This window comes from Echiichthys vipera (genome assembly GCF_963691815.1).
Source record: "Echiichthys vipera genome assembly, chromosome: 16".
NCBI lineage: Eukaryota > Metazoa > Chordata > Actinopteri > Perciformes > Trachinidae > Echiichthys > Echiichthys vipera.
This window is the reverse complement of record NC_139841.1, coordinates 27,550,623-27,573,454: the sequence shown is the minus strand read 5'-3', so window position 1 is coordinate 27,573,454 and position 22,832 is coordinate 27,550,623. Positions and strand designations below refer to the sequence as shown.

Sequence of the window (22,832 nt, the reverse complement as noted above, 5' to 3'; positions counted from 1 at the left end):
CACAGAAAAGGCATTTATTCAGCATAGATGTGTGCGACTTCACAGGAAGGGGAGGATTCACCGTTGACTCACATTTTCACGTTGCTTCGCCAAATTCTTAATGAAAAAGTAAAGAAAACAACAAAATGCACGCTCGCTGCAGTCGTCCATCAGTGCCTCTGGGTGGTATTTGTAAACTGTGTGTGCCTTTAGCTCTCGTTAGTTATTTATAATAATAGAAGATGCTTTTTTTTGAGATGTTGAAGCTGCTGAAATTGTTGTGGTTATTGAATTCTTTACATTTTCAGGAGGGGGAGAAGAGGTGGTGGGTGGGTGTCTTTAACAGGAATGACAAAAACAACAACACAGGACAATCCTCTTAGATCTACTGCAGCTCATATCTTAAAAATGCACTTTTGTCCTTTCGCTCTGGACTCTGAAGAGGCTGCATTTAACTTTTTTATGTACAATAAGGTCCAGTGTCTGTGTGTGAAAGACACCAGTCTGCGTTTGAGCCGTTTACAACAGAAGGAAATCACAGAATGTTCTACAGAGCTGCATCTCGGCTGAAAATATTAATATTTACTATCAGATCTGGGTCAAAGTGGACAAAAGCCACGGGTCTGGACTGAACCAGGGCACAGACTGCATCCCAGAACATGCTTCCTAGCAATTGAGACGATCTGCTGCACTTAAATTTGTGCTTTTGTCACTGCGGACGTGGAGACCCATGACAAAGACAGGAGATCCTTGCGTACTGATGCATTTTGCTAGACTTTCCGCGCCTGCAGCGATACACGGTGGATGATTAGAGTCGATAACGCACAGTTGTGTCTTTGTGAACATTCATGGTGGTCTCAAATATGGTCAGGCTCCAGGTTTAAGGGTTTTTAAAGAAACATTTCTGCCAATGTGATTCAAAAAGAAGAGATCCGATGAAAAACTTTATAAAAATAAAGACTTTGTATCTGAAAATATTGAGTTTGTGCTTTGAGAGAAAGTTTCACATTATTTTGAGATAAAGTCAGAAAATATTGTTAGGAACAGTCAGGATTTCAAGTTACTGAGTAATTATATGCAATACGCGATTAATTTGAGAAACTAAGTCAATATTTTAGGATACAAAGTCAATTTTCAAGTTACTAAGTCAATGTTTTAAGTTACAAAATCAATATTTTGAGTAAATAAGTCAATATTTTGAGAAACAAAGTCAATATTTTGAGAAACGAAGTCAATATTTTGAGAAACAAAGTCAATATTTTAAGTTTCTAAGTCAATATTTTAAGTTTCTAAGTCAATATTTTAATAAACAAAATCCATATTTTGAGAAACAAAGTCAATATTTCAAGTTTAAGTCAATATTTTCAATTACAAAGTCAATATTTTGGTAAAAAGTCAATATTTTAAGTAACAAAGTCAATATTTTGATAAATAAAGTCAATATTTTGAGTTTAAGTCAAAATTTTAAGTTACTAAGTCAATATTTTGAGAATATGAAGTCAAACAAAGTCTATAAGATAATATCCTTCGTCATTTCATGAAGGTTTCTCAGGACTAACAGGGGAAACTGTCATTTTCCACAGTCAACGTGTTCACAAGCATCACTTCTAAACGGCATTAATAAAATAAAAAAGAAACAATTCAGACTTTTAAAAAACAAATGTCCTTTAACTCATCCCACCTCTGCTCTTTATAACACTGCAACTACAAAGGTGGCTCCACTCTCAGAGCGACACACGAGACACACAAAGCAACAAAAGAAGATGAATGATGAGCTGTCGAATGGGGAAACCTCCGTCTGCAGGTCGCAACGTGTCTCCACAGAGCGCATGAGTTCGATGCAAAATATGCACGCTCGCTCTCGACGGAGAGGGAAACGGCCGGAAAAGCAGCACATTGAAACAACTTTCCTCCTCAGTGTCAACAGTCCCAGTGTGTGTGTGTGTGTGTGTGTGTGTGTGTGTGTGTGTGAGAGAGTGTGTGTGTGTGTGTGTGTGTGTGTGTGAGATTGAGGAATAAAAGAGGAAACATAACTGACAAACAAACAGAATAGTGGTTTATTGTGTCTTATATTGTCATTTAGTCAAGGAGAGTTGCGCTTTACTATGTACAATAATTTATTAGATTAGTTCATCTAATTTGCTCTACGTTTTTTATTTCCTCCCCTCGTTTTCACTTTAACTGCCGTATAAATCCATGACTTTATTACAAGCTTGTGTGCTATAGGAGTTGCAACTGTCCAGAGTGTGTGTGCGAGTGTGTGTGTGTGTGTGTGCCGACGTGATAGAAAAGAAAAATCCAGGTTGAGAGCTCAAAAACGCCATGTTGACAAATACGCAGGAAAGGGAAGGAGGTCCGAGACGACTGTGCGGCGGGGGCGGGTTCAGGGAGTCGTAGGTTGGCCGGTGGGCTGACAGACGGCGGTGTAAGGGCGGGGGAGGCGGGGCTGATGGCGGGCGGAGGGGTGGGAGTATAGTCATCTTTATTTGGGGCGTGTGATGGTGTTCAGATCTTGAGGTTCTTTATAGTTTCTGCTCTCTTCTTGAGCAGATCTCCCGCCTCCTGTAGCGAGCGCAGGTAACTGCTCTGCACCTTGTCCATAGCAGCCTTTGCGAACGACGCTTCCTCCTGAAACACAGAATATAAAAACAGGAAGAGAAGAGGGAGCCCGTCAGCTGATCGTGCAGGATTTAACAAGCCAGGACGTCAGCTGATCGGGCACCATTTAACAAGCCAGGACGTCAGCTGATCGTGCAGGATTCAACAAGCCAGGACGTCAGCTGATCGGGCACCATTTAACAAGCCAGGACGTCAGCTGATCGTGTACAGTTTAACAAGCCAGGACGTCAGCTGATCGTGCACCATTCAACAAGCCAGGACGTCAGCTGATCGTGCACCATTTAACAAGCCAGGACGTCAGCTGATCGTGCACCATTTAACAAGCCAGGGCGTCAGCTGATCGTGCACCAGTTAACAAGCCAGGACGTCAGCTGATCATGCACCATTCAACAAGCCAGGACGTCAGCTGATCGTGCACCATTTAACAAGCCAGGACGTCAGCTGATCGGGCACCATTTAACAAGCCAGGACGTCAGCTGATCATGCACCATTCAACAAGCCAGGACGTCAGCTGATCGTGCACCATTTAACAAGCCAGGACGTCAGCTGATCGGGCACCATTTAACAAGCCAGGACGTCAGCTGATCGTGCACCATTTAACAAGCCAGGACGTCAGCTGATCATGCACCATTTAACAAGCCAGGACGTCAGCTGACGTGAATGGTGACACAGAGACGAGAGAGAACACACTCACCTCTGTGGGTACTTCCAAGCCTAAAGCAGCCAGTTTAAGGGCCGTCACGCCCGTCTCTTGCTCCTTTATAAACTCCAAAGACTGAGTAAGAAGGTCCTGCAAGCTCCCCGTCAGCTCCTGGAAGCCACACACCACTGCTGGCTGCAAGGACACACAAAGAAGAGCGTGTTACTAACAGACGAAACACAGACGTGCGTGGATGTGTAAGAGCATTAAAGGGGACCTGTACCAGCGCTGTGTTTGCATCCTTTTTCTTTTTCTTCTTCTTCTGTAGACTAGTCTTGAGAGGTCGGAGGATCTTGGCACAGTGACTAGCCATCCATAAGACTATGCAGACCGTCTGTGCAGAACAACATCATCATGTCACAAGTGGAACACATCAGATCCAGGTTACAGGTGTGGAAGCAGAGAGATGTCTCACCTCAACAAAGAAGACTAGGGTTTCTAATAAGGAGGGCCGGGTTTTTAACTTGCCCTCTTTCATTTCCAAGAAATCCCCTTTGCATTTATTCAGTATTTCTGTGCAGAGAGAGAAAACACGAAGCGTAATCAGACACAGAACCAACTTCAGCTCACTGTGCTGCAGAGGTGGAAACCCAGCCGCCGACTCACCTTGAAGCTGAACTACTAATGATTTGAAAGCGTTACAGATCTGAGTTTGAAGCTCCGACGACTCATCTGAAAGCGTAAAAAACAAAAAAGAAAGAAAGGAGAGTGAGTTAAAAGAGTCAGGCAAGCATGGACGCGCTTCACGTTTCCACCGTCTCCTCTCGTCTCACCGAGCCCGACGGTCTCCAGCTCCTGTAGATGGACAGACAGCTGGAGGGCTGCAGCCTGGCACTGACAGCTCCCACTGGACAGAGCCGAGGCGAGGCGGGTGGAGGGGGGTCCCAGGAATGGATACTGCAGCAAAACAACAACAACATGGTTACAGCGATGACTGTGATGCAACAGGAACAGGAGCTTTGCTCACAAATATAGAACAGAATAGCCTTAATTATCATTGTATTGCATACAAGTACAACATAAGCACAATTAAAAACAGCAATATAACTTAAAACAATTAAAAGGTGTATGAAAATATTAGAACACAAGAATAAAAATGGCTATATACAAGGAGAAAGAGGAGAATGAAAAGGAGTGGTTACATTTAAATAGTTACGATAAATATAAATATTACTGCACTTGTAACGATAATATCACAAAAATGTTGAGAGTTAGCATATTTCTCCCTTTTCCCTGATGCTCTGAATAAGGAGCTAAACTGCTCTAGGCTCTGTTTCTAAATCCAGTTCTAAGAAGCTGTGAAAAGTCTCTAAATGTAGTGAGAAAGTGGCGCCTGGGAGTGCTTTGGGACGGGGAAGGGGCTCCCAGCAGCACCCTCTGCTCAGTGAGGACACTAACTGCAGAGTGAAGGGGCTCCCAGCAGCACCCTCTGCTCAGTGAGGACACTAACTGCAGAGTGAAGGGGCTCCCAGCAGCACCCTCTGCTCAGTGAGGACACTAACTGCAGAGTGAAGGGGCTTCCAGCAGCACCCTCTGCTCAGTGAGGACACTAACTGCAGAGTGAAGGGGCTCCCAGCAGCCCCCTCTGCTCAGTGAGGACACTAACTGCAGAGTGAAGGGGCTCCCAGCAGCCCCCTCTGCTCAGTGAGGACACTAACTGCAGAGTGAAGGGGCTCCCAGCAGCCCCCTCTGCTCAGTGAGGACACTAACTGCAGAGTGAAGGGGCTCCCAGCAGCCCCCTCTGCTCAGTGAGGACACTAACTGCAGAGTGAAGGGGCTCCCAGCAGCACCCTCTGCTCAGTGAGGACACTAACTGCAGAGTGAAGGGGCTCTCAGCAGCCCCCTCTGCTCAGTGAGGACACTAACTGCAGAGTGAAGGGGCTCTCAGCAGCCCCCTCTGCTCAGTGAGGACACTAACTGCAGAGTGAAGGGGCTCCCAGCAGCACCCTCTGCTCAGTGAGGACACTAACTGCAGAGTGAAGGGGCTCCCAGCAGCACCCTCTGCTCAGTGAGGACACTAACTGCAGAGTGAAGGGGCTCCCAGCAGCACCCTCTGCTCAGTGAGGACACTAACTGCAGAGTGAAGGGGCTCCCAGCAGCCCCCTCTGCTCAGTGAGGACACTAACTGCAGAGTGAAGGGGCTCCCAGCAGCACCCTCTGCTCAGTGAGGACACTAACTGCAGAGTGAAGGGGCTCCCAGCAGCCCCCTCTGCTCAGTGAGGACACTAACTGCAGAGTGAAGGGGCTCCCAGCAGCCCCCTCTGCTCAGTGAGGACACTAACTGCAGAGTGATGGGTGCATCAGAGTCCAGAACAGCACTAAAGTCTCCACTAAGACCAGAACCAGGGACACGTTTGTCTCTAGGATGGAGGAGGATGTGGACAGGAACTCTCCGGTGTTTGGATTCTCCACAGCGTCTCCCCGTCTCTTCTTCTCTGTTGTTGGTGTATTTCTGTGGCAGTTACAGCGCCACACCCAGGTCTGGCATGGGTACTACAGCGTTTAGAGTCTGTTTAACTGGTTTTGTGTGGACGCACAGATTTCTTAAGTCGAGGCCGAGTGGACGGAAAACTTCTTAAGAACGACTGAGGAAAGGTGTGGACGTACTTTGAGGATTTTGGTAACTTAGGACATTTCTGTAACACACTGCTGCACATCTGGAGTTAAGATACGAACACTGACTTAAGGGCCGGCCTAAATATGAGCCTAACCCTAGTTACCATAGTTACCAAACAGATAAGATAAGATTTGCGAGTTAGGACGTTTCTGTAATACGCCGCATTTCATCCCTCATCAGTTTGTTTCAACAGGAAAGTTTCATAAGACCTGGCAACCTTGACTCAAATCCCTGTGCCAGTGTGATATAATCGTTACATGTTACATTGGTTTTTGCGTGTTGAACCGACCTGAGTGCGTTTCTCTGCCATCTGAGCGGCGGCCTGCAGCGTCTGGTTGAGCTGGGAGAGCAGGCCACCGAGGACCGAGGTCTTGTCTCCGACGCCGTTCTCCGCCGTCTCAGAGTTCTGGTGCGACGCCGGCGCATGTCCCTGCGCCACCAAAGAGGCGAGGAGGCGGAGCGTCAGAGAGCGTAACCGCAGCCAGACGGACTCTTCCTCTAGAGAGCGACGCCGGTGCTCTTCGGTTAACTGTCTGTGGAAGGGAGAGGCACACGGGTTGATTTGGGACATGGTTCGGCAGGAACTAGGATTTGTTGACACTCATTCAGAGGACGGGGGGAAAGCCGTGGACGCAACCAGAGAAAGTGGGACCAAAGAAAGTCTCTCTGACACGTGCTAACTCTGTGAAGGAGCGCTGACGGGAGCGCTGGGTTTGTTTGGATGGTGATGAGTTCAAATATCACCAAACTTTCTCCAAAATCGCAGGCTCCACCTTTTACATTTCTTTAGGTTTTGTTGACTAAGGACGCACTCACACTGTCCTTCCGCACCGCGACCCGGGCGTTAGGGTACTCGTCCCCCCTCCCTCTCCCCCCGCGCCCCAGCCCCGTTTGTACTCACACTACCTGGGCCTCGGCCAATGCTTCTTGCTGTCCATACGCCATCACGCCGTAACACGCATTGATCGCGTGTGCGTGGCTTTGTTTCCAGATCTTTCCGTAGACCTCGGAGTTTTTGTGCGTCTTGTCGACTGTTTTTGAATCTTTTCATCGACCAAATCTGCAGTAAACACTCCACCTCCGCATCACACCAACGTGAACCTTTCACCGCCATTGTTTGAAATGTCCGCGCATGGTCCGTCGTTCTATTTTCTATGTCCGAACAGGCGCACATACTGCCACCGCCGTAGGGCTCGTGCTCGTACACGTGCGCACGCTCGTGCTCGTACATGTGCAAACGGCTCTGCTAAAGCCCACCTCTTTCAAGCGGGCCGTGGGCGGCTGTTATGCGCGGAACGGGTGCGCTCACACTGCTTAAATGTACTAGGCTTTAGCTGAAAAAACGGTTTTGGCCCGGTACAGAACGACAGTGTGAGTGCGCCCTAAAGCACAAAATAACCAGATGACTGAAACAAATATACACTCAGGGATCGACATTCACTTTCTGATGCACTTGCCCGGACGCTAAAGTCCCTCGTCATGGTTAAAATAAACAGTTAGGAGCATCAGAACAGGGACCAGACCTGTCTTTAGGGTCCCAGCTGGTGAAAACAGTGAGGTCTCTGTTGTCCCTCATGTTCTCCCAGGGGATGTCGTCCTCCTCCGGAGACAAAGACATGGCCTTCACACTCTCGTCCAGACTCAACACTCTGGAAGAGCGATTCAGAAAGAAAGAGCATTTAAATGAAGGAGGCCACAGCACAAGTGTCTGTACTTCAAAAAGCTGAGTTTATTCTCACATGTCGGCCTCCAGGAACAGGTCCAGCAGCATCCTCTCAGTGCGGACCTGGGCGAAGTGCAGCGATTGGTTCAACCTGTTCCTGAGAGCGATGAACTCTGGGATTTTCTCAAACGCTCCGTACTTATACGCCTGGATGATGTACTCTGAGGTCTGCAGGAGCGGAGCGGGGAGAGAAAGACACACATTCAGGGGTGAGCCCAACGAGGAAACACACAGAAGAACGATGAGTTAGAAATGAAATGAAACAAAGTAGACTTACATCTTTCTGGTTGGAGTGGAAAAACCTGAGGGAGAAGTTACAGGACTGGGAGGCTGCGGAGAACTGACCCAATGACTCGGCATAACGCGTTAACAGAAACCTGGAGATGAAAAGGGAAAGAATGCGTCGGTGAGAACAGTAAACGCTGGTCTGAGCGTCTCACAGGAGGATCAACAACGCCCACTCGCCCCACACACACACACACGCACACACGCACGTACGCATACATGCACACGCACATGCACTGAACTGGACTCAAACACAACAGAGGTGCTGTGTGTGAGAACAGAACGGGTCCAAATCAGCCGATCCAGGGCCGGAGAGAATATTCAAATATACACATATGAAAAAACAGACTCCAATATGAAAGTGTTCTCGTGTGGGCCACTGTGACGCCTCATCACTGAGTCTAAGAGAGAGAGAAGGAGGGAGGGAGGGGAGGGAGAAAGCGAGAAGGAGGGAGAGAGAGAAGGAGGAAGGGAGGGGAGAGAGAGAGGGAGGGAGAGTGGGAAGGAGGAAGGAAGGAGGGATGGAGGAAGACAGACAGGGAGGAGGGAGGGAGAGAGAGAGGAGGGAGGGGAGAGAGAGCAAGAGAGAGAGAGGGAAGGAAGGAGGGAGAGAGGGATGGAGGAAGACAGACAGGGAGGAGGGAGAGAGAGAGAGAGAGAAAGAGGAAAGAGAGAGAGAGAGAGAGAGAGGGAGAAGAAGGGAGAGAGGGAAGGAGGAAGGGAGAGAGGGAGGGAGAGAGGGATGGAGGAAGACAGACAGGGAGGTGGGAGAGAGGGAGAGAGAGAGAGAGAGAGAGAGAGAGAGAGAGAGAGAGAGAGAGAGAGAGAGAGAGAGAGAGAGACAGAGAGAGACAGAGAGAGACAGAGAGAGAGAGAGAGAGAGAGAGAGGTAGAAAGCCCGACACTTGTGTTAAATCATGCTAACCAATCAGGACCCAAAGCGAGCAACTCAAATATCTTTGGGTGGAAAACGTCTTCAGTGAGTTGAGGCTCACGTCTAAACACAAGAACATCATTATTTAACGCTTATAAAACATAATTACAACATTTATTGGTCAGAAAAGACGGAAAAGCATGAAACAAAATACTCTAAATCAAAATATCCATCAGAAAAAAAGAGATTTTCCCCTCCGATGGTTCAGCCCTCCTGTATTTGCACTGACCCTATGGTGTCGTGCTGTACGTGCTTGGCGTCCAGGCTGGAGTAGAGGTCCACGACGGGCTCAAAGGCCCCCAGGTGACAGTAGACGAGCAGCAGCAGCAGCTTGAACTGGGCGTTGGAGGGACTGAGAGACAGCCCCTCGTGGAGGACGCCCAAACACCGCCACACCATGTTCTCATCCCCTGCAACCACACACACACACACACACGCGCACACACACGTTTAGAGACGGCGTCGCTGACAGAGAAGATCTGGAGCAGGACAAAAGAAAAGACTCACCCGTCTCCTTCCATAGGTCGATAAATACATGAGCTGCCATGAGACAATACATATCGGAGAACTGCAGCTCCGTCTTCAGAGCGCTCTTCCCTGAGAGACACAAATACAGGAAGGAAGAAAACGTATTAATGCGCCTGTTTGACATTTTACAGAACGCTGTGCAACCTAAAGAACTAAGAGCATGATCAGTGAAGTTGGGGTGAGGTGTGCACAACCTCACCGCACGCAACCTCACCGCGCGCAACCGCACCGCACGCAATCTCACCGCACGCAACCTCACCGCACGCAACCTCACCGCACGCAACCTCACCGCACGCAACCGCACCGCACGCAACCTCACCGCACGCAACCTCACTGCACGCATCCGACACGTGACCGACACGACAACTGACCGACACGACAACTGACCGACACGACATGTCACTGAGACGTCAACTGACCGACACGACAAGTGACCAACACGACAACTGACCGACATGTGACCAACATGACATATGACCGACACGACACGTGCCGTGGGTTAACTCCTCATTACGCTGAAGCTCGTTGATAGAGAGACACCAGGGAAACAAACAAGCGTGCAAATCGAAGTTATCGCAGCTCTCAAAGTGAGTCACTCATTTTGAGTTATCGTGCGATTAATAGATTTATTGCTTATTGCGACAGGCCCACATACCGTACTTGCATTTTGAGAAGGAAAACAGATTTATTTTAGTTCCTCCCATGCATTAAAGTCCATGCTCTGGTTGACTTTGCAGCAGCAGAAGCTCTGAGGTTGTGACAACTGACATCAATATAAAGAAGACAGGGAGGAAAACTGCTGTTCTAGTTTATTGTTGTTTAAACTAAATACATGCGCGTGAATTCGAGGGAGAGCAGCAAAAAGGTTGGGAAGGTTTACAAGGTGGTAGCGAGGCCGGCGATGGTTTGAACGGACGGACAGGAGGCAGAGGTGGAGGAGGCAGAGCTGAAGATGTGATGATGATGATGGAGGGGACAGGAGTGGGGGCTCGGGACACCTACGGGACAGTTTTGTGAAACCTGGAAGCTTGAAGGCTCCTGTCTGCTGACATTTTTATCTATGAATGGGTCGCTCACTGACAGGAGAGATGGACACAGATCATCCACTGTGGCGACGCTTAACCCGAGCAGGCGAAAGGGGACAATGTTAAAACTAAGACTTCTAAATGACTCTTTTAAGAAAGTGATAGAAGAAAAAGAGGAAGCAGTGAAATTACTTGAAACCACTCGGCGGTCTGTCACTACTTTGTCTTCCTCTGGAACTGCGTTGCTCTCTGCCGTCGCTCTCCACCAGACGATGTGATAACGATGTGCGGCGGAAGAAGAAGAGGCAATAAAGACGCCGTTACTGATTCACTGCCACGATGATGAATCACTGCTGTTACCGGAGCGAACGTGGAGACGGACGAGGGCTCTTTGTTGTTAAGCGAGTCACGGCGTGTCGGGTGATTTCACGCCTCTTTGCTCCGTGAACAATCCGATTAACCCGAACAAACGGGAGCGTCAAGAAGGTTTAAGAGTGGAGAAAAGAAGCGCTGCTCTCACCGAACTTGAGTCCGTGACGGTAGTGGGCTTTGAGCTCCGCGATGAGCCGCAGTTTCCCGTCCGCATCGAGAGCGTGGTGCAGCCCGAGCGCTCGACTCAGCTGGCACACGCACAAGTGCCTCTGCAGCGCTTTGGTATCCTCGGGGAAAGCCAAGCCCTCGTCTCCCTGCTCCCCCAGAGGGACCGCTTCACTCAGACGGTTGATGAACTAAAATGTTGAGAGAGAGAGAAAGAGAGAGAGACAGACAGACGTGTGATTCCCAACTCTTCGCTCCTCACAACTCATCAATGCACCTTGAACCTACCTGCACGTGTTGTTCAGGAGGGAGCAGGTGGAGGTATATTTTTAGGTCGGTGATGCAGCAGGGTTTGTCTCCAAACTTCCCAAAGAACTGCACCATGAGCTCTAAAGGCTCACCTGTTTAAAGCCACATACAGTCACACACAAAGGGCTAAAGCAACTCAAGTGAAAGCGTTTTACAATCCGTGTGTTTTACCTAAGAGGCTCTCTTCGGGACAGCCCCTTTCTCTCAGTCTGTGTATTAATTCGAGACGAGCTAAATAGGGTCCTCTGAGCGAGCGGGAGTCTTTGCCGTCCTCCCCTTTGATCCTCTCCTCCACAAACCTCATCACCTCCGCCACGGTGTGATGGACCGGACCCTCCGGACAGCTGGGGACACACACACACACAGAGACGCACGTCACATGTAAATACTTTCATTCATGTGGTGAATTAATCTATTGTCTCCTGCTGCTCCCCAAAGTTTAGAGAATTTGAATTCTGGTTGAAGGGTGCGCCCTCTAATCACGCCGTGACCCACTTTAACAGGGGGGAAATTGATGTAGAGCAGCAAAGATTAATCGATTCATTATTAAGTTGTCAACTTTTTAAATCAACCACCAAACTACTTTGATAATCAATTAAGCGGTTCGTGTCCAAATTCAAGCTTCTTAAAGTGCAATTCCAGCGCAAAATCCTCCCGTGGTCTTTTTCGGCACTTAACGGAGAAATCTAGGAGAGTCGCTAACAGTGGTTAGCTCGGGGCAGTAAGGTGAAGGCATTCAACGGTCTTTTTTAACCACTAATGCTGCTGAAAATAACAGCAAACCTCTGCAGCAGCATGAGAAGAGTCCCTACACACACAACAAAGCACCAATGGGCTCCTTCCTTTGGGACTGACTTTGGTAATCCACTGGAATGGACTTTACTATGAGAGGAGCTGGTACAGGGGCCAGTAGGTAAGTCTTTAAAACACTCTCTTAATAAACTCTGGCTTCACTAACTACGCTGTTGCTGCTTTGTTGTGTGTGTAGGGACTCTTCTCATGCTGCTGCAGAGGTTTGCTGTTATTTTCAGCAGCATTAGTGGTTAAAAATGACCTTTGAATGCCTTCACTGTACTGCTCCGTGCTAATCACTGTTAGCCACGTTAGCCAAAAGTTCATGCAAAAAAATTCAAAAAATGGTTTATTTGATCTATGTAAGTGCCAAAGAAGACCATGGGATGATTTTGCACTGCAGTTACACTTTAAATGTGAATATTTTCTGTGTTTTTCCTCCTCTGTGTCAGTAAACATGTTTTTTTTTAGTTTATTTTTGAATTTGAGGGAATTTGGGAAACGCTGATCAACATTTTTCATCAGTTTAAAGATCAAATGACTGATCGATTGATCTAGAAAACAATCGATAATGAAAATAATGAATAGTTTCAGCCATTCTCTGATGAGGGGTGGATGGTTGAAATGTTTCATCTGACGAGAAGCAGTTTGTCTTCAAAAGATAAAGCTGAAAAAGCACTAATCCTTCTGGAATAACGGGAATATAAGGGGGGATTATTATACCAGCGGAAGAACATGTGAATGCTCTCCTTCCTCTCTGCGTTTGCCTTGTCTCTGGTGTAGTGTTCACACCCGTATTTGCTCTCACACACTCACAGCAGTTACTTCGTACTCACTGTTCTCCTTCGTCTGGCGGACTCCACGACTGATCGATCAGGTGGAAGAGAGAGTCAAAGTAGGAGGGATAGAACTGCCAATCATCCGGACTGGAAACACAAACGCACAGGTGTGTGTGACTCATCTGTAGCAGTTCCCCTGTTCACACAAGTCTTGAAAGAAGCCCATACTCACTCACTTTTTGAGCAGCAGCTTGTGAGCCAGGGAGTTGCACTCGGGCCAGCGCTGTAGTCTCTGGTAGAGCATCATACACTTGCTTTCTCTGCTCTGCAGCTCACTGGTCAGCTTCTCTGTGGGAGGACGCACACATATGTATATCATCTCATCTAACATGTATATATATCATCTCTGACATCTCTCTCTCATCTCATTAATTTCATGTATATAGGTCCTGTTTGTGTGTGTGTGTGTGTGTGTGTGTATTTCGGGCCTGTGTGTGTAACCTGAATAATAACAGAGTGAAAAAATAGAATTTCCCCTTGCGAGATTAATAAAGTAATTCTTCTTCTTCTTTGGGGCAGTCACACTGTCCTTCCGCACCGCGCCAAAACAGGTTTTTTCGGGTAGAGTCTAGTGCGTTTGACCAGTGTGAGTGCAACCGCTCTGTGCATAACTGCGGCCAGCTGGCCGTCCACAGCCTGTCTGAGAGAGGTGGGCTTTTGTAAAGCACGTTTGCACATGTACGAGCACGAGCTTGCACACGTGTACGAGCACGAGGCCTACGGCGGTTCTGAGGTCATTTCCTGTGCGCCTGTTGGGACGTAGAAAAAAGAAGGAGGGACCATGCGCGGACATTTCAAACAATGGCGGTGAAAGGTTCACGTTGGTGTGATGCGGAGGTGGAGTGTTTACTGCAGATTTGGTCGATGAAAAGATTCAAAAACAGTCGACAAGACGCACAAAAACTCTGAGGTCTACGGAAAGATCTGGAAACAAAGCCACGCATCTCCATGACGTCATCAATGCGTGTGACGTGTTACGGCGTGATGACGTATAGGCAGCAAGAAGCATTCTCCGAGGCCCAGGTAGTGTGAGTACAAACGGGCCTGGAGGGGGGGACAAGGACCCTAAAGCACGGGGCACGGGACGGAAGGACAGTGGGAGTGCGCCCTTGGAGCCACAACATGTAGAATTTGCCCTCAGGCTCCTCCTATCGTTGGGAAAAAGGTATTTTATTGTAAAGTTGTCCTGGTAACATGATCAGGAGATACACTGTGACGTACGCTGTAAAGCAGACGATAGTTTTTGTAGTTTTTTTGTGTGCAGGTGTCGACCTGATGTACGAAGTTGCACTGTTCGGGTGAAAGAGATACAGACTCAGGATCTGTCAGGATACGACAGATGTGTCATTAAACTAACTGCAAGTTGATGTAGCATCACAAGGGTCTTGGAAATATACCATGAAGGTTGAAAAACTACACGGTGTTGCTTTAATATGTGACGTTAACATTTCACTGACTTCAGACTGCAACATTTCATTAATGTTTGTCTGTTATGTATAAGTATACCCCTGCAGCAAAAACTTAATGAATCAGTCAAACACTGTTGATTTATTCCAATGACATGAAAAAACTACTTTGGTTTGCAAACTTCAGTCAGTCAGCTGGTGGAGGCAGGTGATCCAGCAGCCGTCACTCAGAGCTGCTGAGGCACGGCAGAGTCAGGCCCGTTCACCCGACACACGGACACACACACACACACGGACATGTACGGAGGCTTCGGGGGGGGCATGATGTGTTTGAGCTACAGTGCTGACGTACACCTACCTCCAAGGGGGCCCCTGATCACCTCGAGGGCTTCGACGCACTTCCCCAAACGCTCCAGGATCATGAAATACAGCTGCACCTACGAACACATGAAGAGACACAAACAGCTGTCAACAGGACCGGCAGCTCTGGAGTCATCATCTGCACGAGCCTGAACACAACAAGATCTGTTCTTCTGGAGATTACGTTCAAAATATCAGCAGTCCTATTTGAGATTAAGATGTCTTCAGTCGATTAATCTTTTTGTTATGTTTTAATTAGGGGTGGAACGGTTTATTTAAAAAATCCGTCCCCTTCGGTACGCATGTCACGGTTCGGGACACGTGTGTACCGTTCTGTTTATGAGATGCAACGTAGCGTAAGCCTTCAGGACCGCTGTCCTCTGTCGTATCCATCTCAGCGCTACGTCTCAGCGTCAAATCCCGGCGCGCTGGGAGACTTGCTCCATGCTGCTCCCAGTGCCGCTGCAGATATTAAAGCACTATTTTATCTATTGGAGAATTGCAGTAGTATTTTTTTGTTTGTTTTATACCGACAGCTAAAACTGTTTAACTGTTGTTTCCCCCCAAACTATGAACCGTACCATCCCGCCCTGTACTTTACCGTACCATGACAAAAACAGAGGTATGAACCGAAGCGTGACTGTGAGTGTACCGTTACGCCCCTAGGGCAAACACACTTCGACTGAGGACGAACAAAAGACAGCAAAAAGGTAAAAAAACGTTCAAGAAACTTCTTTGGCCTCCAGAAAAATCCCAGAGAAACACTGAACAGATACAAGACACTTGGATACAGCTGCACAGGAAGTTTACGAAATGTATACACTTTATAATGTTTTTTACTCACCTCTGCTTCTGCTTCAATCTTCTCCTCCTTCACCATCTTCTCCACCATCCGTTCAGCCAGAGGCAGGAACATGGTCTGGGCCAGTTTTTCGTCTTGTGCTGAGATGGCCTACGCAACAAACAACACGTTATTTTCAGTGTAACGACATTATTTAGGGAGCGTAGACGTCGTGTGTCCGCCCATACCTGCATCACCAGACTCATGACAGACCAGAAGTAATACGGATTCTTGGGGACGATTTTATACAAGGCCATTCCCGCCTGTTAAAGAGAGAAGACGCATCAACATCCTCGTCGTTATTCCCATCGGACGTCCATCTGCTGTGTTCATGTACGCACGTGTGTGTGGGTGGAGCTTTTCTCACCTGCTGCATCTTCTTGTACTCGCCCACGCGAGCGTACGCCATGAAGAGGTGAGAGTGATACTCCTCGCTGAGAGGAACCTTCTTCACCGCAGCTTCATATAACTTAGTGACCAACTCCGCTGTGAACGACACGCAGGAACAAATGTTCAACATGCAGCTGCTCCGATGTTGTCACCAGCATTCGTGTGTGTGTGTGTCTGTGTGTGTCTGTGTCTGTGTCTGTGTGTGTGTGTGTGTGTGTGTGTGTGTGTGTGTGTGTGTGTGTGTGTGTGTGTGTGTGTGTGTGTGTGTGCGTGTGTGTACTCACGGCGATGCATCTCCCGGTACAGAATGGTCAGAGCTTGTAGCGAGTTGTCGTCCGTGGGCTCTAGTGTGGCCACTTCTTGGGCCAAAGTGAAAGCTTCTTCCTGCTTTCCCGTCCTCTGAAGACCGATGGCCTTTAGGACCTGAGGGGACGAGGACGGAGACGCGTAAGGAACCGCACACAGAAGGGAACAGGACAGAGTCGTGACATATGAAACACAGAACTCTCAATAGTCTCAGATCATCACAGCCACATCTGAACACACGAGAGCATAAGTTCAATGCTCTTCCTCGTGAGCAGCTCACACAGAGACAGGTGACACACATATTCACACATTAACCACGTTCTGACCTGGGTTTACCGCAGCCCTTTGCACACGCCTGCCGCCTTAACTAACGTCTTCTTCTAAAATAATAAATAAATATATAAAAAGGTTGTGAGCGCTATTTGCTGTGTAACTCCTGTCTTTCTAAACCGTGACCAACGCCATTCTCCCTACGCTGCAGAACGCATTTTAAAATAATAAACGTTTTTAAAATCTAATATACCTCCGAATCGCGTGATGCGTCCGAAAACCACAGACTGTATTAAAATCGACGTAAGGTCTCAGTCTAGGTCCGTTCCCTCAACTTGATCCAATCGTCCTCGCCTAAGGGAGTCTCCATCTTGTCAGACTTTGACTCCGCCTCATTTCCTCTGACCAAAAAAGGGCATGTATGTGACGTTGGGGGGAGGGGCGTACGTCCATCTGGCTGACGTTTACCTCCGAGGAGAAGTGAGGGCCAGAGGCTAGCTGTCACTCAAGAGGCCACGCCCCTAATTATTCATAAACTTTAACCTCCAATAAAATAAAAACCTAGCCCCTCCCCCTCAGTGTTGTCATGGAGATATGAGCTAAACACACAGACTAGAATGTTCTTTTGTCCTTAAACAGGTTTAATGATGCTGTGTAAACGGCCTGTTTAACATGGGGCTCAATGAGAAACTGCTCTGTTATGAAACCTGCCCCTAGTGGACACTCAGAGAACTGACGCTGACGGGGCTTCCTGATTGGATCAAACAGGAAGTCACTGTGGTGGGGGCTTGGTCCGAACAGCAGCATGTTCCCTTTACAGCTTCCACGCTCTGAACCGTAGTTGGGAGCGGGCTGGTCTCATCCTCATAACTCGGTCCGTGGCAGGTCACTTGCGCCCAGTGGTCGAGGTTAACGGAGCCGAAGAACTAAACGGCGAGGCTGTGGGTGCAGCGATGAACTCTTGGACATGTTCACGGACAGAAAAGGAACTTTGGTTTGCTCGCGCTCGGCTGAAGTATGGACCGCGTTACCGTCACGTTCACACCGCAGACTTAGACTGATACCACACTACACACCCCACCACCGTCACCTGTCTGACTGTTGTCTTATTGTTCCATTCTGCTCGGGAAGATTAATTTTAGCACCGAACCCATCGCTCTGGCACGCAGCCCGTACCTAAGTGTAGTGGACGAACTCATGCTCTCAAGAAAAGAAGGACAAAAGGAAAAAGCTCCATCCATCCATTCATTCTCACAGTTATCCAAGTGTTCTGAGGGTTACGCGAGTGCACTTAACGGTTCTGTGTGCCGATGTTGTAAACAGAAGAAAACAAAGCCAGCTCCTCACCTTGGCACAGTGCAGGTCCTTGTGTTTCTTCAGCAGTTTGTCCGCCTGCTGTATTGCCATTTTATTATTGCCATTATCGAGGTAATCTGGGGAAACACAAGGGAAACATCACGACATTAACAAGTGACTGTAAATATGAAAACTTAACTCATCATAGTCAGTGAAGTTTGACTGCGACTTAAAGTGCTGTGTGTACTATACAATAAACATCTTTTTGTGGCAGTTTTTCAAGACTTAATCACAAAGGACAGACAGGAAATGAGGTGAGAGCAAGGGGGGGAGGCATGTAGCAAAGGGCCGCAGGTCGGAGTCGAACATGCGACCGCTGCCTCGTGGACCTTCAGCCTCTTTACACGCTCGAACCACTGTCCCACAGGCCCCCCCCGTTTTTGTCACTGCTGAGAAAACAATCAGCAGATGAATAGATAAGTGTCACCGTAACTATAAATGTCTTTCTGAATGGTTGGTAAATGCTGAAGTATGCGCACACACACACACATACACACACACACACACACACACACAGTCCAGCCACTTCAGGACAGCTGGGTGCCAGAATTAACTGTGCCAGACAGCCCACTGTGGTTATGTCACGTCTATTCTCTCTGTTCAAACTGTCGTCGGTGGAGAAGCGAAGGCTGAGGAGAGCCTGCAGAAATGTGAGGAGCATGGAGTCACCACGCAGATCCAGGGTTCACACGTCTGCTGATGAACTCAAACCAAACAAGAGCAGCCCCGGAGCTCCAGTCATGAGTGAAGCAGACACACACACCAGCTTATTTATTCATTTATGGGCCAAACTACATGAAAATGTCACTGCGGCTGAAGAGTTGAGAGCTCAGTGCTGCTGAACGCTTTGAATAAGGGCCGTCCAACAAAACCTGTTTCAGCTTCAGCACAAAAGAGTCAACACGCGGAAAGCTGCTGCCAGAGTACATTCACTCAAGGGCACATTTAAGGGGACTGTATATGTGACTTCACACTTCATCTCTGCTACAGCGCAGAGGGAAATGTTGTTCTTGTTCCTCCCCTACGTGATGTGTCTGACAGCTTTGGTTCCTTCCTGTCCAGGGGAAACCACATATCTCCAGATGTGTTGAATGTTTGTGATGAACTGATGAATGAAATGTTCCTTTATGTGTTGAGAAAATTCTCCTTCTGAAGATAAATTAAGGCAGTCGCTCTACCGCACCGTTGTGATGAAAAGAGAGCTGAGCAAAGCAAAGCTCTGGATCTACCCGTGAGTCTTGGTTCCTACCCTCACCTGTGGTCATGAAAGCTGGGTCATGAGGGGGGCTGGAGTTTCCCTTAGGGCGCACTCACACTGTCCTTCCGCACCGGGCCAAAACAGGTTTTTCGGGTCAACCCTAGTGCGTTTGACCAGTGTGAGTGCAACCGCTCCGCGCATAACTGCGGCACGCTTGCCGTCCCCGGCCCGTCTGAGAGAGGTGGGCTTTTGTAAAGCACGTTTGCACATGTACGAGTAGAGCACGAGGCCTACGACGAATAGAGCACGAGGCGTACGACGGTTCTGACATCATTTCCTGTGCGCCTGTTGGGACATAGAAAAAAGAAGTAGGGACCATGCGCGGACATTTCAAACAATGGCGGCGAAAGGTTCACGTTGGTGTGATGCGGAGGTGAAAGTGAATCCAAATGAAAGATAGCTTTTGCTGTATTGCCTCGAGCTCACCGTCTTCTCTTTTTTCTTTTGTCCCCCGCTCACATCAGGGCCTTCATCAGGGTCATAATTTTGTCCAGGGCCCTGTTCGGCATTTGCATTTTCCCTTCTCAAAGACTTCTCCATCACTGTCACTCGCTTGTCTTGCTGTGAACCCAAATTGCCACTGTCACCTGACGTGCAGCTGCAGCACTAACTCTAACTTTGTTTACTTAGCGTCTGAGCGAATCCATTTATATATGAATGAAGTTTGAAAATAGACCATTCATTGATAATTTCACACGGCACACCTGATGATCTCTCACGGCACACTGGTTGAAAATCACTGGATTAAACTACCAACAGGAGATAAAGGAGATAAAATGAGCTCAACCGTGACCGTCTACAGCAGGGGAATAAAGCAAACATTAATGCATTAATAACAATTATACATAAACACCAGATATAATAGGGAAACACTGACAGGGAACATTTTACTGATACTTCAACAGATCTTTTATCGTATTGGAAATTTGTCTCAACGACTCTACAGAATGAATTATTTGACTTTTAGTTCTTTAAGTGGAAACAGTCGATGCATATTTGTACTTACTAACTAGAAAACATGCTGTGTTATGAAATATGAAAATATGAAAAGATCTTCTGTATATCAGGGTAGATTTTCACCACATCCTCCAGCCCCAAGTTAAAATGAGCACATCAACAGAAGTAAAATACAAAATACACATTAATGCAGCAGCAATATTCATCCACAAACAGCAGAAATAACAGTTTACTGCCCAATGACAACTTTAACCCATACTTTGAGGACATTTTGCTTTAACTTCAGGAGGGTTTTGCATGCAGGACTTTTAATTACAGTGGATTATTTTAGTGTGGTATTAGTACTTTTACTTTAATGAGGTTTAGTGCAGGGCTTTTACTTGCAGTTGAGTATTTATACAGTGTGGTTAAAGTACTTTTACTTAAGGTTTTGCATGCAGGACATTAACTTGCAGTGTAGTATTTAAGTGTGTTATTACTACTGTTAATGTAACGAGGTTTAGTGCAGGGCTTTGACTCAGAGTGGAGCATTTATAAAGTGTTGCATTAGTACTTTTACTCCTGTAAAGCCTCTAAATACTCTTTCCACCCCCGCTTCACCTCTAAAAACACCGTAAACGTCCTTTATGTGTGTTCCTCCTGAGCCCCTCTGTGTCTCTGGGCTGTGAGCTGTGACTGACAGCTCCATGCTAACTAACCAGCTAGCTGGAGTTAGCATTGAAGCATATTGTCCTTCCACAGTTATGAACCTGATGCTAGCTCCAAGCTAACCGTGTAGCATTCAGTTAGCTACAAAGACTGAGCCCAACCGGACAGCAGACATTCCCTGCACCGTTAAAACGCCTCAACACCACCGGGGGGGCGTCTAACACGTTCAACACCGGGGGGACAGAAGACTTCATCCCCACACCCGTGTCCTACCGCGGCTCGGTGGCGCAGCACACCGGGGTAAGGTGCACTGTCATTGGGCGCTGCAGGGCAGCAGAGACCGTGGTCGGAGCTGATGGGGCCGCGGCGGTTACCCTCCAGACTCCAGCACCCCCTGCTTTAATCCTCTCACACACACACACACCGGTACACAGCACCCCGGGGTGTTCCCCACACACCCCCCCACACCTGAACCCGGCCCCGCGGAGTGCTCACCGTATATGGGTCTCAGTCTCCGGTCGTTGGGGTCCTGCACATGGCCTCTCGCCGCCATGGTGGAGTTTACCTGCTGGGGAAGAGTTGGCGCATGCGCAGTGTGAGCCGCCTCTAGGAGCAGGAGCAGGTTTTTGTTTTTTAATCTGTCATTATTTATTTATTTATTATTATTATGCATTAATAAGCGCTGCAGGCGGGATTACTGGAAGTGCAAGTACTATATTATGCAGAATTATATTTTTATTTATTCATATTTTACATTTTTTCATACACACACACACACTTTTATTATTATATTATGTATAAACGTGCTTTTATTCTTTATTTAAGCCCAAAAATGTTCACAGACAGGTCTCAGTTTTAATTTGTTGCATCCATTTGTTGGAAGAAGTACTCACTTACTGTAAGTAAAAGTACTCAGTATGCAGAATAACATTTTTATTTTTATTAATTTATTTTATTGCATTGTTTTAGACTTTTTATATTTTAAAAAAGTGCTTTTTTTCTGTATTTAATCCCAAAATGTTCACAGACACAACTCAGTTTAAATGTGTTGCATATATTTGTTTGAAGAAGTACTGAATTACTGTTACTGTAAGTATAATGACTCATTATGCAGAGAAATATTCTTTTTTTATTGCATTGTTTTAGACTTTTTATACACACACACACTTTAATATAGGTACATATATATATAGTTGTTTTTTTTTATCCCAAAATGTTCAAAGACAGAAATAAATTTAAAATTTGTTGGAAGAAGTACGGTCTCAGAATTACTTAATATTTTTAAAGTAAAATTAGTAATTATGCAGAATATTTGTATTCCTTTATTTCATATTGCATCGCTTTAGACTTTTTATATAAACACAAACTGCTTTTATTTTATCCCAAAATGTTCAAATCCAGAAATAAATTTACATTTGTTTGGAAAAAGTTCTCAGAATTACTAAAGTGTTAATGTTTTTAAAAGTAAAATTACTTATTATGCAGACTCTTTATTCATTTAGTTGGGTTTTTTTGCACTGTTTTATACTTTTTTTATATATATATATACACACTTTTATATATATATATATAAATAAAAGTGTCTGTATTTTTTATTTTAGACCAAAATGGTCACAGATAGAAAAACTTTAAACCGTGGTTTTTCTGTGGCTCTAATTTCAGCATCAGGATTTTCTTAATACCAGAACAATGTTTGGGCTTTCTGAAGCAACATTATTACAAACGGACGTCGTTTCATAAATTAGTGTTACTGCGTTACTCTTTACATCTTTTAAACAATTGAAAACTATTAAAAAAAGAGCTGTTTAAATCTAGAAACACACGTTGGATCCTCATACTGTCAGCAAAACCTCACACTACTGAAACATGACAGGTTTTGGACGTTCAAGGTTTACACCTGGGGAGAGAGAGAGAGAGAGAAAGAGAGAGAGAGAGAGAGAGAGAGAGAGAGAGAGAGAGAGAGAGAGAGAGAGAGAGAGGGACACAGAGAGAGAGAGAGAGAGAGAGAGAGAGACAGACAGACACAGAGACAGAGACACAGAGAGAGACAGACAGAGACAGACAGAGAGAGAGAGATAGAGAGAGACGGACAGAGAGAGCGAGGGAGAGACACACAGACAGACGCACAGAGAGAGAGGGACACAGAGGGACAC

General features: G+C 46.8%; 1 protein-coding gene across 1 annotated transcript; it reads right to left on the bottom strand.

Annotated features, from left to right (window-relative positions):
* Positions 1–1,895: 1,895 nt before the first annotated feature.
* Positions 1,896–21,247, bottom strand: naa25 (N-alpha-acetyltransferase 25, NatB auxiliary subunit). Its single transcript, XM_083929589.1, has 24 exons — positions 21,175–21,247; positions 17,808–17,893; positions 16,169–16,307; positions 15,862–15,980; positions 15,683–15,757; positions 15,498–15,605; positions 14,652–14,730; positions 13,064–13,175; positions 12,885–12,974; positions 11,428–11,600; positions 11,236–11,348; positions 10,931–11,138; positions 9,365–9,454; positions 9,087–9,267; positions 7,916–8,015; positions 7,655–7,806; positions 7,439–7,564; positions 6,205–6,448; positions 4,072–4,195; positions 3,905–3,970; positions 3,714–3,811; positions 3,522–3,632; positions 3,293–3,433; positions 1,896–2,607 (listed from the first exon to the last, which is right to left on the bottom strand). Exons 1-24 carry the CDS (start codon positions 21,230–21,232, stop codon positions 2,485–2,487), a joined length of 2,916 nt encoding a protein of 971 aa, XP_083785715.1. The 5' UTR covers positions 21,233–21,247; the 3' UTR covers positions 1,896–2,484.
* Between the last annotated feature and the right edge of the window lie 1,585 nt (positions 21,248–22,832).